The following is a 15,191-nucleotide window of genomic DNA, read 5'->3' as shown; positions in this document are numbered from 1 at the left end:
TCGATGCCAGTTTGAAGGGATTCGCACATAGCGTCTTTACCATCCTTAATGATGTTTAGGAACGCTTCCCTTTCTTCTCCCTCCGGGAGGCAGTCAGCCGCTGATGAAGCACACTCCCAAAGTGTGTGGCTGAACCTTGCAAGCGTACAAGTAGCATTGATGGATTTCAACGCCATGCTACATGCAGAAAAGACTTTTTTGGCCATAGAGTCATATCTCTCGTCATCCCTGTCCTGTGGAACAGTAGGGTAAGCCGATTTACTACCTGCCGAAGTAGCTGCCTGAAAAACCAGACTCTCCGGAGTTGGGTGTCTGGATAAATATTCAGGGTCAGCAGAAGACACCCTATATTTAGCTGATAATTTTTTGTTAACCGCTGGGATCACCTCAGGTGTTTCCTAGTTTGCCAATATTTTCCTTTGTAATGCCGCATGAAATGGCACCACAGGATCCTCCTGTGGACCTTTAACCAAAATGTCTGTGAGGTCATCTTGCTGAAAAGCAGGTGAGGGTGTGTACCACCCCATAAACTCTATTATTCTTGCCATCAAGGTTCTATAAGGGGTTTCAGCGCGTTCCCCTGGGTCTGGTCTTGCAAATTCCACTTCTGGGGAAGTGTCCAACCCACTTGTTTCAAGTAAGGATTCTTGGAGGTCTTTCAACCTACCTTCCTCAAGAGGTAAATTCCTCTGGTACAGGAGTTGCAGATCCCTGCAACTCAAAAGGTCTTTCCTGATCCAAATTCTCCCCTTCTTCTTAAATAGATAAGGCTCTGGAATGATCAGGTCTTGAAAATGGTATAAATCCCATTTCCAGAGCAGAAGGGGCCAAATTCGTCATAATTGGCTGAGAAAACGTCGACGTCGACGCGAACGTTAAAGGCTTCGAAGCCATCGAAAAAGGCGTCGAGAAAGTTGATAGAGGCCTCGAGGAACGCGAGAGAATCTGAATTCTACTCGAGGTTGTCGACGACATTCTCGTGATCGAGGCTCTAGGTATGGTCACCGGCTGTGAGGTGGCCGTGGGTTTGTCCTTTCTCGGCGTCGACTCGACTAACCTATGTGTCGAAGAGCCCTTCGATGATGGTGTCGAAGACGCGACCTTGCCTTTGCTCGAGGGTTCGTGACGCTCTCGAGTAGCTTCTTTCACCGGGTGCTGCGACTCGCAGCGTTTTGATTTTTCGTGTCTTTCACCTAGGGCATCACCCTCAGCAGTCTTCGAGGGGGTCGAGGCCGCTTTCTCGAAGACGCTAAGCATCTTTTTCCTGAATTCCTCCCACTCAGCCTGAAAGCTATGTTTTGTGGGGCAGGAGATTATTTTCGGGGAAATGGAAGAAGACGACGAGGAAGGGGATCTTCGACTCTCTTTTTTGAATGCTTAGATCTCGAAGAGTGATGGAAACTGCTTCGAGACCTAGAACGAGAATGTCTTTTGTGATGGCGAGGAGACGAATGTCTCGACTCCGCCTAGGAAACTTTCGAAGAAGTTTTAACTGCCTTACCTCTCTCGAGCTTCCCCTTACGCTCCTTCAAGGCTTTCGCCGTCATGGACATGCAGTCCTCGCACTGGGAACAATGGTGCTCGACTCCCGGGCACCACAAACAGATCCTGTGAGGATCTGTCAACGACATTTTCTTTCCACAGTCTCGACATTTTTTTTAAGCCGGACCGTGGAGTCGTCGGTTCGGATGAGGAAGCCGTCGAGTACGAGTCGGTATTCGAGGAATAATGAAGTATATTGACTGAAGAACTGAGCATCGACATTCCGAGGCCCCACGAAGCGAGGAAAAATGGAACTGAACAACGAACGCTGCACAAGTCTATTTATACGCGTGATGACGTTGGCGCCGATACCGAGGCTGTCGAGGGACATCGGCTCGAGGCACGTCGACGCGCAGCGCCCTCTAATGAAAACATTTTCCGAGGCCAGCAAGCTGGAGATGAACTATCAAGGATAAGGAATACGTCGGGAGGACACAATCCCTTTGAAATACAGTTTTAAAGTGTAAGTGAAACTGTTTTTTTTCCTTTCACCGAGGATTCCCCGCCGGACAGGGAATATTCATGAGCATATAAATCCATGCCAGCCCACATGCTGGAGAACAGACGTTTTTGAAGTGAAGTTGAAAACCTACTCCATTCACATGCTGCACATTAATGCATCGAAAATGGTGCCTTCCATTGTGAAAAGCAGTATACTCTTTGAGCCATACTAATTTCCAACTGTCTGGTGATTATTTTATTTTTTTTAAAAATCTCAAGAAAAGCAATACTGTCAAACAACAATATCAACAATCAGTTTAACACCCATTTTATTATCAATTTATTTTGCTTGGCGACGCTAAAAATATTGGCTGAATTTGGTTCTCAGGGATCAAACTTGGAGAATGTATTCCTCATTTTAAAGAGTTTTTGGGAGAGATGCAGAAAATTTGGTTTCTGGGGCAAACAAGAATACATGAAAGCCCACAACCAAGCTATTGGTTCATAATATTGGATTGGCCACATTTCAAGATGTAAAGTAGTTACAAGAAGGGGCATCACAAAATTAACCAAACACTTTTGCACAAGATGCAAATCAACAAAATATTACACAGGGCATGACTAGAATATATTTCAACTAAAAACAATTTTACAAACATCGTGCAGTAGTGTCACACGTTTTTCACAGAAATTAAATGGTTAGTTGCTCTACTCCTAATGAGCTAATGAAAACCATTTCAAATTAATTACTTGGTCCAGGCATGGCTCCACTTGCTGGCTGTTCCCAATTGTCTGAATTGCAAACCAACTGTTAGGAAAGATTCTCTTTACTGCAACTTTCCTTCGATCTTTATGGAAACTCCAAACTTTTTGCTTTTATTTTTCAATCTGACCTGTACTTTTTGAAGTGCAGTGAAGCTTTAAGCTTCACTGTACTGGCCTTTGCTCACGTTAATGGGAAACTGATATGTCCTTAAGGCTATCAGTACTAGGAAACAGTGTTTCCCTTAGTCTTGTGACTATGTTGCTACTTGTGGTTACCTTTGTACCACATTTGGTAACTTTTTATCAGTGCACACAGCAGCTTACACTGCAGTGCAATGGGGTTCATTTTTGTTTTGCCCTAGACTAACACTCAAAGGATTTTTTGGTTACTCTAGAGGTGCTTAAAAGATGGGCTGGTGGCAGCAGTGACTTTTCCCCGCTTTTTGGGGAATTTTTTTTTAGCTGAACTGTGATTACCGCGTTTGGCTACTTACTGTGGCTACTGGTCAAACATAGCCGTGCCACGAGGTTTTTCGCCCATTGTCTTTGCATCTTGTTGTTTAGTCTTCTTCCTGGCCTCAGAGGCCAGAAAGATCCTTTTAAGGACTTCCAGTGCCGGGAAAGCAGCAGCTTTTGGCGGGCTACTGGAGGGCTTTGTGTGTTTGTAGTCAGGATGTGGGCTGGGTCAGTCTGACCCTAATACACATCCTGGTTTCTGTGCGTCTGAGTGGTATGCACGAGTGTTCCCGCCAGTGGTCCTGATTGGCCCACTCTGGGGTGTGTGTGTGTGGGCTAGTTCTGACATTGGCTAGTGGGAGGTTTGACTCCTACCTGGCTTTTAGGATAAGAAGAGGGCCATTGCATGCATTTGAGAGATCCTGGAAGAACCTGAAGGAGCCAAGAATCCGTCCAGCTGAGAAGACCCGCAAAGAAACCTGTAACCTGTCTGAAGGAGGCCTGGCAACCAACTTCTGCTGCAGTCCTGGTGGAGCCTTGCCTGTCTCGTGATCTACAGTAGGTCTGCGAAGATGCTACGGCCCCAGGAGTGGAGGGACCCATCCATTCCCGAAGCCTACTCGGTGGCCAGCACAAAAACCGCCTTTGGAAGTGCCCAGGAATCGTCCTGTGGCTGACCATCTTCGTTTCTGGGCTACCTGTTATCTTCATTGCCGTTCCGAGTTTCCACCTGAAACTTGGCACACTCAGCTGCCACTGCAACGGCACCCTCTGCAAAATTTCGGTGTCCTAGCACCAAGGGGACCCAAGAAAGACCGGAAAGTCCGACCACGGCTATTGAGTACTGCTGCGTCGCTGTGTGCAGTGTGCACATTCCGAAACCTGCTTTTCTGAGACGCCTCCAGTACCGAGAAGGGTGCTGCATCATTTGTTTCTGCATTTGTTCATCAAGAGTCCATGCACCAGCAAAAGATCCTAACCGGAGAATCACTCGAACCTGCAACCCGTGAAAAGCGAGAGCCGCGGAATTCGGCGGGAAAAGCATGCCAGGGCACCCTTCCTTTGTTCTGGAAAGACCTGGGAAGATTCGGAGTGAGGGGGGTAAGTTACTGAGCTTTTAACATACCCCTGCACTCCCATTATAACTCAATGGGCTTATAATATCCTTTATTCTAACACTATTGGCTTTGCCATTACTTGCCTTGCCAAGACTTCCGACTGTTGGGGGTCATTTTGGGTACTTGTCTATACTGAACCCTGGCTCTAAGAATCCATCACTGGACCCCAGAGACCCTACCTACATTTTCTCCTGCAACCTGAGTTCTGTGTCTTTGTATCCTGAACAATAAGGCACAAGGCCCCAGGCAACTTAGGGTTGGACAATAATAGTTAGGGTCCATCTTTGTGGACTTTTTTGTGTGTGATACTCACCATTTCCCTTGCAGGAGTATTTTGAGTTATATTATGCACTTGAACCTGTGACTGTATATATGTATTTTAGTTTGATGTTATTGGTTGATATGTCTACTTGCCTGTATTCATTTTTCTTATAGTGTGTTTGGCCATAATTAAATAACTGTATTTTTATACATCCTGTCTAAGTATAATTTGTGACTCCCATTGTTTGACCACATTGTGGACCCTTTACACTCACACCCCTCTGAAGAACTTAACCTAGACTGCCTGTCACTGCTACCTTAAACTGGTTTGGCTACAGCTTCCCAGAGTTGTCCCTGTCACAATATAGGACGGCCTTCTATACATCTGTCCACCATGCCAGAGTATAGAAAATCAGTCTTAACACCAACCAACCAACCAGGTGTGGTTCTAATCTATGCTGCTTCTGATGTTGACTCTCCACAGGCACACTCTACTGACACCCCACAAAGTAGGAAATCCGAGGGGAAAAAAAAACACCAAGCATTCATTATTTTCCCAGAACCTTGTGTTCCAGAGAGCAAAAGTGGGAGAGCTGTCAAGAACAGACAAAACATTGCAAGGCCTGTGATAATGGTCCACAGAAGCAGTGATCACTAAGTGATCACTGCAGTGGCAGCGTATCAGATGTGTGGTGATGGCACCAGCAGTAAAACAATCATGTCAGAATGCTCTCTGCAGCCAGCCTCCCCTTGCTAATCAGAGTAGAAGGATATCCAGGGTTTAAGTATAATCAACCAGAATAAAATATTTATCTGGGATGAATGTATGCCAAAAGAAATCCATACCACTAACCTAAGATAGCAGGGTTCCATACAGAGCCCCTCTTCCCTTTTCCATGGCGGCAAGCATGGACACGGGGCGTATGCGGCACCTCCTGCTGCCGCACCAATCGGGTAAGTGGGGCGCTGGGGTAGGAAGGGAAGGAACATCTGAGGGGAAGAGTGGGGGGGGGAAAGATAACGGGGTGGGGGAAGGAGCCATCTGGCTGTTTTGTACACAGGCTGAGATCATGGGACTCGGCTCACGATCCAAGCAACCCGATTGGCCGCTTCTCCCGACAATGGTACTAATACAAGGTTGTAAAACATTGAAAAGGAATTACAAATATTTGTTTCTTTACGCTGCAGATTTAGAATCTATGACAATTATGCTTAACAGCTTACCACGTGCTCAATTCCACTATACTCTCCTTCTGTGTTTTCCCGAATGGTGACGAGATCCACACCAGTGTACGGTGTTTTGAAGCCGTCTATCGAGACACAGGGCCGAACGTTTGCATAGAGGTCAAAAGTCTTACGGAGCAGGAGATTCATAGATGGATGCCCAGCAGCTATCGGGGTCTTTAGAGGGCCTGTAAAAGGGTGTACACATTTAAGAATTACATTATGCATAAGAGAGACACTTCAATACAAGACAAATTAAGGTTCAGTTGTTAGACTATTGCTAATGTGTACCTTTTAAGGAGACATTTTCAAAGCCCTCTGGTGAAGGTTGTAAAACCATCCAACCTATTCACAATATGGAGATCCCACCAAATGCTAGACCAAACTCTCTGGGCCTCATTACAAGGTAGGAGGTAAGGGATTACCGGCACCGGTAAGGGTGCCGGTGCCAGTAATCCCTTACCTCCATATTCCGAGGTCCCTTAGCGGGTCCCTTCCTTAATGTGACAGACTAATTATAAGGATGTGTAAAGCGTAACGAGGCACTGGGTGTGTATAAAAACAGTAAAGTGTCATAGACCCGCTCTACCTACTCATAAGCTAAAGGTATGCCCGATATCTGGTGGTAAGCACAATACAGATAAGGCTAAAATGTGCACAGTGTAACGGAGAGGCCACCCTCAACACAGGGAGTAATTCCCCCACCCCCAAATCTAGGTATCACACAATAAACGGTTTAATGTCAGTTCTTTGTTCAGCCCTATTTCCGATTTATATAATACCCCTTGGATCTCTCCCCCTGAGCTACCAATGAGCCAAGAACCAGGCTGGTGTAAAGAACCAGAGGAAGTATATTTGTATTTATTTGAAGGATAAATAATGGAAATCACATCAAAACTGCACACGCCACCTTTGTGGCTCACAATTAAACTTCTTTTTACATAAATAAATCACATAAATTGATTGGAAAAAACAAATCACAGTACTTTACTTTATCCCGATTTCAATTCTAGAAATAACCAAAACTAGTCAATGAACAAAATCAATTTACATAAGCAGTGCTATGCAATTTCGATTTTCCTGCACGCTTAAAATGTCTAGCAGTTGGGTTTACCGATTTGTACAACTGCATATGGCAATTATTATTTTACCAACACTTTTACTTTTAAATAAACACGGGGTGATTCAACAGTTGGTTTTTCATAAGCCCCCTCCCCCATTTCAAGGTCAGTGTCGGGGGAAGTCTGACAGAAAAATGGGGCCGATTTGAGAATTTGGGATTTCAGACCCCCCTCCACCTAAAGGCCTGTGTTGGCTAAACTGGTCAGAAAACGTTAGGATGATTTGAGAATTTTGGGCTTCAGACCCCACCCTCTGTTTAAAGGCCATTGTTGGGGAAGCAATAGGATTACCCAATTAAATTACAGTCTATAGTTTTTAGCGCACACTGGGAACGAGCTTTGTTAATTTAGATTTTTAACAAAAACACCCTGTTCTGTTCTGTTCTGCTAAGGGAAATTAAATCAATATTTTTAGTTAAATAGGCTAAGGATCTACACAGTTTTGCTTTAAAGTAGAGGAAAGTTAGCTGCATTTCAGGACCTTCTTGGAGGAGAGGGCAGGGGTCTGGTCACTCCACTCTTAAGGATGGTCCCCAGCTCTTCGCAATAGGGCCCAGTCAGCTCATTAGGCCTCCCCGGCAACAGGAAGCTCCACCCAGATGCAATCTCAGCAAAATCTCCTTGCGGCTGTTAGATGGTAATTTTCAGCAGCTCCGTCCCTTTTCATAGAGCATCCACTGTATATACCAGTGATGACACCATCAAGATTGCAATACTGGGCGATGCCTGGCAAGAATTCTCGCACCAGGATTGGACAGTTAAATTTCATTCTAACCCCAAGTCCAGCCTCTCTCTAAGGATTGGTTTAGAAGTCTAGAGCAGACATGGCAATTCCCATTTGAAATCCCCTTTTGTTTCCATGTCAGATGTTTGGCAGAATATAGTTAAGTGGCAAAACTTTGTGAAATGAAATTAAATTAAAAGATCTTTTATTTATATCGCGCTCATACACAAGTGTTTCAGAGAGTGACCAGGGCAAAAAAGGGAGAGGAACAAGGGAGACAAAAAAAAAGAAAAGGGCGATCTTACTAGGCTCAGTGACATTTAAGAAAGCGCAAGTGCATGGAAAAGGGAAACTGGGGAAAGTGCATGGAAGGGGACGGGGGAGTGGAGAGTGCGGAGCAGAGGAGAAAAAACAAATAAATATTAAATAAAATAATAAATGAGGGCAACAAACCATGGTAGTGCAGCCAGCAAGTGGCAGGTGAAAGTTAGTCAGAAAAGTATATCTGATAAGTGCAGAAGAAAAGTGGGATGGGGACTGTATGGGTGCAGATACAGAACCCTAGTGCAGAGGGTGGCAGGGCGAGCAGGTACCTGGGCTCGAATGACAGAGGGTGGCCAGGTTCACGATGCCGAGAGAAGAAACAGATCAACAGGGGGGAAGGGGGGCAAAGGCAGCGGCAAAGAGGAAGGTCTTGATATGCTTCCGGTACCGGAGAGGTTTTCCTCAAGTTTCAAGGTGGCCGGGAGGCTGTTCCAAAGAGAGGCACCAGCCGAAGACAGATCTACCCCAGCTCGTTTCTTTACAAAACGACTAACCCTGAGGGAGTTAGAAGTAGAGGAGCGAAGGTATTTACTGAGGGATAGTTGAAGATATTCGGGACCCAGGCCCCAGAAAGCCTTGTGGATAATGCAGAGGGTTTTAAATGTAATCCTGCCATCCACTGGCAGCCAATGAAGGGATTTCAGGGCTGGAGATATATGATCCCAGGGCTTGAGGCCAAGGACAAGTCTCACAGTCCTGTTCTGGATTAGTTGTAGAGGGCGGAGAGTGGAGGTGGGGAGATTTAGAAAGCGGTTGTATCAGTAATCAAGTCTGGAAAGAACCAGAGCTTTTGAGGGAAGGAGAGGAAAAGCAGAGAAGCTCTAAGGAGGTAAAGTAAAAAGTTTCACTTTTTGGAGCCATCAGAGATGTGTGCGGAGAAGGAAAGTGTAGAGTCAAAGATAACCCTGAGGTTCTTAGCTGCGCAGGTGGGGGTAGGAGGAGGGCCAAGGGAGGCCAGCCAGAGAGTGAGAGGACAGGATGGAGAACCAATAAGGAGGATCTCGGTCTGGTTGGCATTTAGAAATAGATCGTTGGCGGCACACCGGTTTTTAATGGCGATTAGACAATCATAGATGAGAGAAGGAGAGGAGGAGGCTGAAGGAAGCCTGAAAATACCTGGGTGTCATCAGCAAAACACTGGAAAGTTGAGCAGAAAATGGAGATGTAGTAAGCAAGAGTTGCCAGGTGTTGGTTGAAAAACCAGGACGAGAGGTTAGACCCCTGGAGGACACCACAAGTGGAGAGGGCAATAGAAGATAGGAAGGACCCAAGTTGTATCTGGGAGAATCGATCGGAGATAAAAGAGGTCAGCCACGCCGGAACCTGATCAGTGATACCCAAGTTGTCACGTAGACAATTGAGCAGGGTGATATGGTTGACCGTGTCGAACGCAGAGGAGAGATCAAGTAGGATGAGGACAGAGGCAATGTTAGAATCGAGGTTGGAGAGCAGGTCTTCACAGATGTTCAGGAGGGCAGTTTCCGTGCTTCTGGCAGCTCTGAAGCCAGATTGGTGGTCATAGAGGGAGCCAATAGAGTCAGAATCCACAGTACAAGGACAGTACAAATCCACCATTAAGACCGATATTAGCTGGAACTGACAGCGTGGTCGACCCGTTGGCTATTTATGCTGACCGACTACTGCAACCACTGATACAGGAAATCCCTATATTCCTGAAGGACACCACAGATGTTTTGAACTGCCCGAACGAATTATCGGCCTTGAGCCCTGAATGTATCCTGTTCAGTATGAACGTGTGTAGTTTGTACACGTCGATACCTCACGATGAGGGAATACGGGCAGTGTTATGGATCCTTTGCAATTCGGCAGACATCAGGGGCAACCAGGAGTTTGTTGTAGAATTACTAGAACTTATGCAGCATAATAGTTATTTCTGGTTCCAAGGAAAATATTATTCCCAGTCCTCCGGGATGTCTATGGGGTCAGCAATGGCCCCAGTATATGCCACAACTTATATGTATATGTTTGAACGAGACTTTGTACTGGATCATCCTTCCTGGTCATCAAAGATCCTCAAATGGAAACGGTTAAATTGATGATATTTTTGGAATCTGGTGCAGGTCGAAAGAAGAACTGGATCTTTTTTATCTACCTAAACTCGGTACATGAGAAAATTAAGTTTACCATGGAAATGGGAACTCTCATTTTGCATTTTCTAGATGTGAATTTGGAAATTAAGAATGGAGGGATTCTAACAACCATCTATCATAAACCCACTGATTCCAATCTCCTACACTATTCCAGCTTTCATCCTAAACCCAATGCGGAGTAGCCTACCCTACAGTCAAATGTTGAGGCTGAGAAGAATTATCTCGGATCTGGCAGGTCTTGACTCGGAATGCTCCAGACTTTTGGATCGATTTGAAGTAAGGGGTTACCCAGAAAGCACACTGAAAACAGCAAGAGAGAGATCTAACAACATCAGTAGGCAGCAACTCCTGACACCCAAGGACCGGAACAAGGAAACTCCTTTAGTGTAGATCTCAAAATACTCACGCCACAGCTTTCAAATTAGCAAGGCAACAAGGAAACATTGGGGCATTCTGCATAACTACTCTAATTTGCTAAGATTGCTCCCGAAAGCACCAATGATTGCCTTTAAAAGAGGACAGAATCTGAAAGACTGGTGAGAGCAGAAAGGCCGTCAAAAGATAAACAATTGTTGTTGAAGACAAAGAAAAAAGGTACTTTTCCTTGTTTAAACTGTACGCATTGTAATAATGTGATCAAGGGGAATACAATATCCCATCCCCAGACAGGGAAAAAGATTAAAATAAAGGACTTTGCTACCTGCCTCTCATCTGGTGTTATTAACTTGATTAAATGCCCGTGTGGCATGCTCTACAACACCATCACACAATTGCCCAGATACAATTTCAAGTTGTAGAGGTGTTAATTATCTTATGCTTCTATCTCGTAGAGAAAAATACTGGATTGACCTTCTTAAGACCCTTCATCCCAAGGGCCTTCATGAGGAATTCTCCCTGAATTGCTTTGTATAGGAAGAAAACTTGTTGTCTGGTTACTCGCTTACCTATGTTTGATACAGGTCTAAACATTGACTTTTTCATAAGAACAGAGTCACCCGAGATGTTAAGGGCTTACCAATGATGCATTTTGCTGTGTATTCTGACTGTGATACATATTATGCATAACAAGATTGTATAATTTACTTGTATGTATCTGGGAACTGTAAGCGATCAATGCATTTATAAGTAAACACTGAGATTGTATGAAGAATAGACTGGTCAGAGACAGAGGCTTGCCAATGTATACCAAATATGTAATCACTGTACATTCAGAATGTTCATTATAGGACTGTATATTTCAAAATTGTATAAAAGATGCAATTTCTGTATATTTAGACTGTATATCACAAGAGTGCACAAATTTAACCTGTATGTACCTGGGTACGCTACAAGTACAATGTATCCATAAGCAAACATTTAGTCTTTTCAGAAGTATTCAATGACCTGAGATGCATAGGCTTGCTAATGTACACCAAAGATGTAATCACTGTATTCCCAGAATGTCCCTTATAGGATTGTATAATTCACCAGTCTGGGAACACTTATTTATTTATTAAATTTATATAGCGCGCAAACAGCCCAAGGGCATTGAGGCGCTGTTACTTTACAGGTTTACAGAGGTGGTAGCAGTAGTAGGGCGCATTACAAATCGGTACAAAACTACAAATCAGTACATAATTCCTTCAGTACAGTTTATGCAGTGGGTAAGAAGTTAGTATTGAATTAAGTCTGATAAGGTGGGCCTTATGTGAAGAGGATGGTTTTCATAGCTTTATGGAAAGAGATGATAGAATAGAGCACAATGTATTCATAAAGCGAGTTACGCTTTAATCAGGAGTGTATTAGTTGAACTGTGCTAAATGTGGAAGCTAAAATAACCTGCATGATATTAAACATACCATATATTATTGTCAATGTATCAGCCATCAGTAGCTTGTCCAAGAGCTTCATTGCATGCATAAGGACATAGATCACTTTGATTATTTGCTCGATATTGGAAGAAACAGAAAATATGGACATGATATGAGTGAACTGTATTGGAACTATAAATATCATGCAAGAATATGATTTTGTTTTGCACAGATCCCACACTGGTACAAATACATACTATCAAGCAGGTATATTGCATACATTTAGAATATCCTCTCCAAATTAATCCTTAAAATACAACTTCCCGGAAAAAGCCCTCTGACGAGCTAGACTATCGACTATATACTATAGTCATGATACAGTGCTGACTCGAACAGTTAGATACTGTTTATTTACACTATCCGTAGATCCCCCCCCTATTCATGCATTAGAGTGATACCGTGTACATTGATCCCCTGTGGCCACTGTACATTCGGCCCACAATGGTGTTCTCCACAAGACAGACACAAGTTATATGGAATTTTCACTGTGTTCAGTGTATTTTAATTCAACAATACTTATGCTTTAGTCCACTTTTTTAGAACAGTTAAGCATCGGCCCAATTGAGTTATTTTATCAAGAGGGGCCACCCATATTTCCTCTCTGAGAGGCCCTCTGCACCATCTTAGTCACTGCAAAATGGACATATCCATCTACCGTTGGAAGGAACTTTGTCCTTCTTTCCTTTTAGTCAGGCCAACTTCTGTATTAACTTACATAAGATGGCGCTTCCATAACGTGTAACCCTAGTAACGGACTCTGCATGGAACGCTTGTTGGCTTCTCTTCCTAGGTACCGATCTATCTATTGGATTCAGATACTGATTGCTGAATGTATTACTATACCCATCTAGTGGGATTCTAAATAGATGCGTATGTCTAATACAAAACTCTTTGTCTGCTTCGTGCTAGCGGACTTGTCGTGAAGTTACATCCTGATGTTGGAGATTGCCGCAGTATCCATGGTTATCTGCATGGCGTCGCTTTGAGATTAACCTTTAGACTGTTTGGCTTACAAGTCATTAAAGGTAAACTTACTTTGCATGTTACTAAACCGTCTCTGTTTTTAGACAATTCACTAGTGGCAGCCTGAAGACTGATTGCATTATTACCCCTTGTTTTCCAATCATAGGGACGCTCTCCCTGGAAGTCCACTTAATGACTCGCCGCATCTCACCATTTATCCCCGCCATTGCTTGGGATATGCACAGACGTGGGTGAGTGCAGAGCCCCCCTTTTTTTCTCTATAACTGTATTACTCACCATGATCATTAAAGGCATTGTGCATTATACACAAGTTCCTTGCAATTCAATTTTTTTTTAATTAATGCCCGATGGGAATTAGGTGCCCAGACATTTTGAAGCACCCTCTTTCTCGCACTTGAAACTCTGCATGACATGTGTTTCTCAGTACCCTAGATCTAGTAGAAGACAGTACACCATTTGGCGAGTGCTCCCACTTCAATGGACCAGATTGTGTTAGAGTTTTTTTTTATTTTTTAAAACAGTATTTTAATGCTCCTAGACATCCTGTTGATGACTAGACCCCACAGTTTGAGTTCAACTTTGCATTTATAAGTTACCTACACATATAGACAACTATTGGTACCCTCGGTTCTTGAACCCGCACACCCCACCTTCGGTGATTTTCAAAGCACCACTGGATTGTATTTTTTGCATGACAATGTTTTTTATTGTATTTATATCACAATGCATAATCTCTACTCAGCTAACCATTTTTTCTTGTACATTGGTCATCAGGCATCTAGAATACATACAGCCGTATATGTTATGCACTCTTGCGGGTTGGTGAAATAGGGAGTATCCCTTAATAATTTGTTTAGAGTTTGCTTTCATCACGCTGTATCAAACATTCTGGGTTGGATTTTAACAGTATACTTTGTTTTCCTTTTCTGTGTATGATAAACATCACCAGACCTATTAGGCATTTGAAGAAGAGGAGTTACCTCGAAACGCGCCGGCCATAGATATTGGACATCTGGATACGTTTGTGCTTACATATATCTTCTTGATTAAATGTTGTTGTTTTAGAAATTTTGGCTGAAATGTTCTTTGTGATTGAATAACTACATGGAAACTTATTGATGAGAAATTTGACCTGACATTTTCAGCATTGTTGATTAAGCCGCCAGAAGGGCGGGTTAAGACAGTGTGCAGGGGACGGGAGGGTTCCTATCTTGGATCCTCTTCATCTTCCCTCAGAATGGAGATTAAGCTAAGAGATGGCCAGCTTTTCCAGGAGCTTACCCAAAAAGGGAGTAATGGAAATTGGGCGGTAGTTTGTCGGAGAAGATGGATCAGCAGTGGATTTCTTGAGGACAGGATGAACAAGGGAGTGCTTAAGAGGGGAGGGGAAAGAGCCAGAGGCAAAGGAGAGGTTGCAGAAATCGGCAAGGGTGTCAATGTGGTTCTTAATGGGTTTAGAGGAATAGGGATGGACCCATTTTGATGAGGTTTTCATAGATCAGACTTGTCTATCTACCTCATCAGGGGAGAAAAGAGGAAAGGAGGAGCAAGGGGGATGGTGGGTAGCTGAGGGAGGGTCAGCAAGCAAAGAAGGAGAGGGAGGAGGAGGGGGAGCGGAGGAGAGGATGTCCTGGGGTTTAGAGATAAAGTGAGAGGCAAAGGCATTGCAAAGAGCCTGGGATGCGAGAGGCAGGGGGGAGACTGCAGCAGGGTTGGCCAGCTCCTTGCAGATTTTGAAGAGTTCAGCTGAATTTTGAGATGCCACAGAGACGCGGACTTGTATGTGGACTCTCTTCTTAGTGCGGACAGTGAGTCTGTATTGTCTTAGGAGCAGGCAGCAGGCCATTTTGTCAGAGGATGAGCAAGAAGCCCTCCATTTCCTCTTCGCCACGCTTCACTTCCGTTTTAGTGTAGCCAAGTCAGAGTCATACCAAGAATTGCACTTCGCTTTGGACTTCAAAATGATCCTCATGACGGAGGTAAGAGTATCAAGAGTAGCAGAAATAGAGGAGTACAGAAGGGAGGGCTGTGTCAGGGTGTGAGTAAGCCTGGGGCGGAGGGGGGGTGGGGGATGAAGGATACAGCGGGGAAATCGACCGACACACGCTTCATGGGCCAGATATCCGAGTAGGTGGCCACTTGGGAGTGGACGTGGCTTTGGGGGGTTTAAGGGGGGCAGTAGATAGAGAGATGAAAGTAGAGAAGGCAGTGATCACTCCAGGAGAGAGAAGTGGTAAAGGGGGTAGAGAGGTGGAGGCCAGATGAGATCA

The 15,191-nt window shown here is 44.2% G+C and overlaps 1 protein-coding gene across 1 annotated transcript in view; it reads right to left on the bottom strand.

Annotated features, from left to right (window-relative positions):
* Positions 1 to 15,191, bottom strand: part of IDH3A (isocitrate dehydrogenase (NAD(+)) 3 catalytic subunit alpha) — a 456,350-nt gene that overhangs the window by 246,304 nt on the left and 194,855 nt on the right. The window contains exon 5 of the mRNA XM_069624412.1: positions 5,808 to 5,995. Coding sequence (XP_069480513.1) covers positions 5,808 to 5,995 — 188 coding nt within the window. The remainder of the gene's footprint in view (positions 1 to 5,807; positions 5,996 to 15,191) is intronic.

Source organism: Ambystoma mexicanum, chromosome 11 (genome assembly GCF_040938575.1).
Source record: "Ambystoma mexicanum isolate Mex_15411 chromosome 11, UKY_AmexF1_1, whole genome shotgun sequence".
Taxonomy (NCBI): domain Eukaryota; kingdom Metazoa; phylum Chordata; class Amphibia; order Caudata; family Ambystomatidae; genus Ambystoma; species Ambystoma mexicanum.
This window is presented reverse-complemented; position numbering and strand designations above follow the sequence as displayed.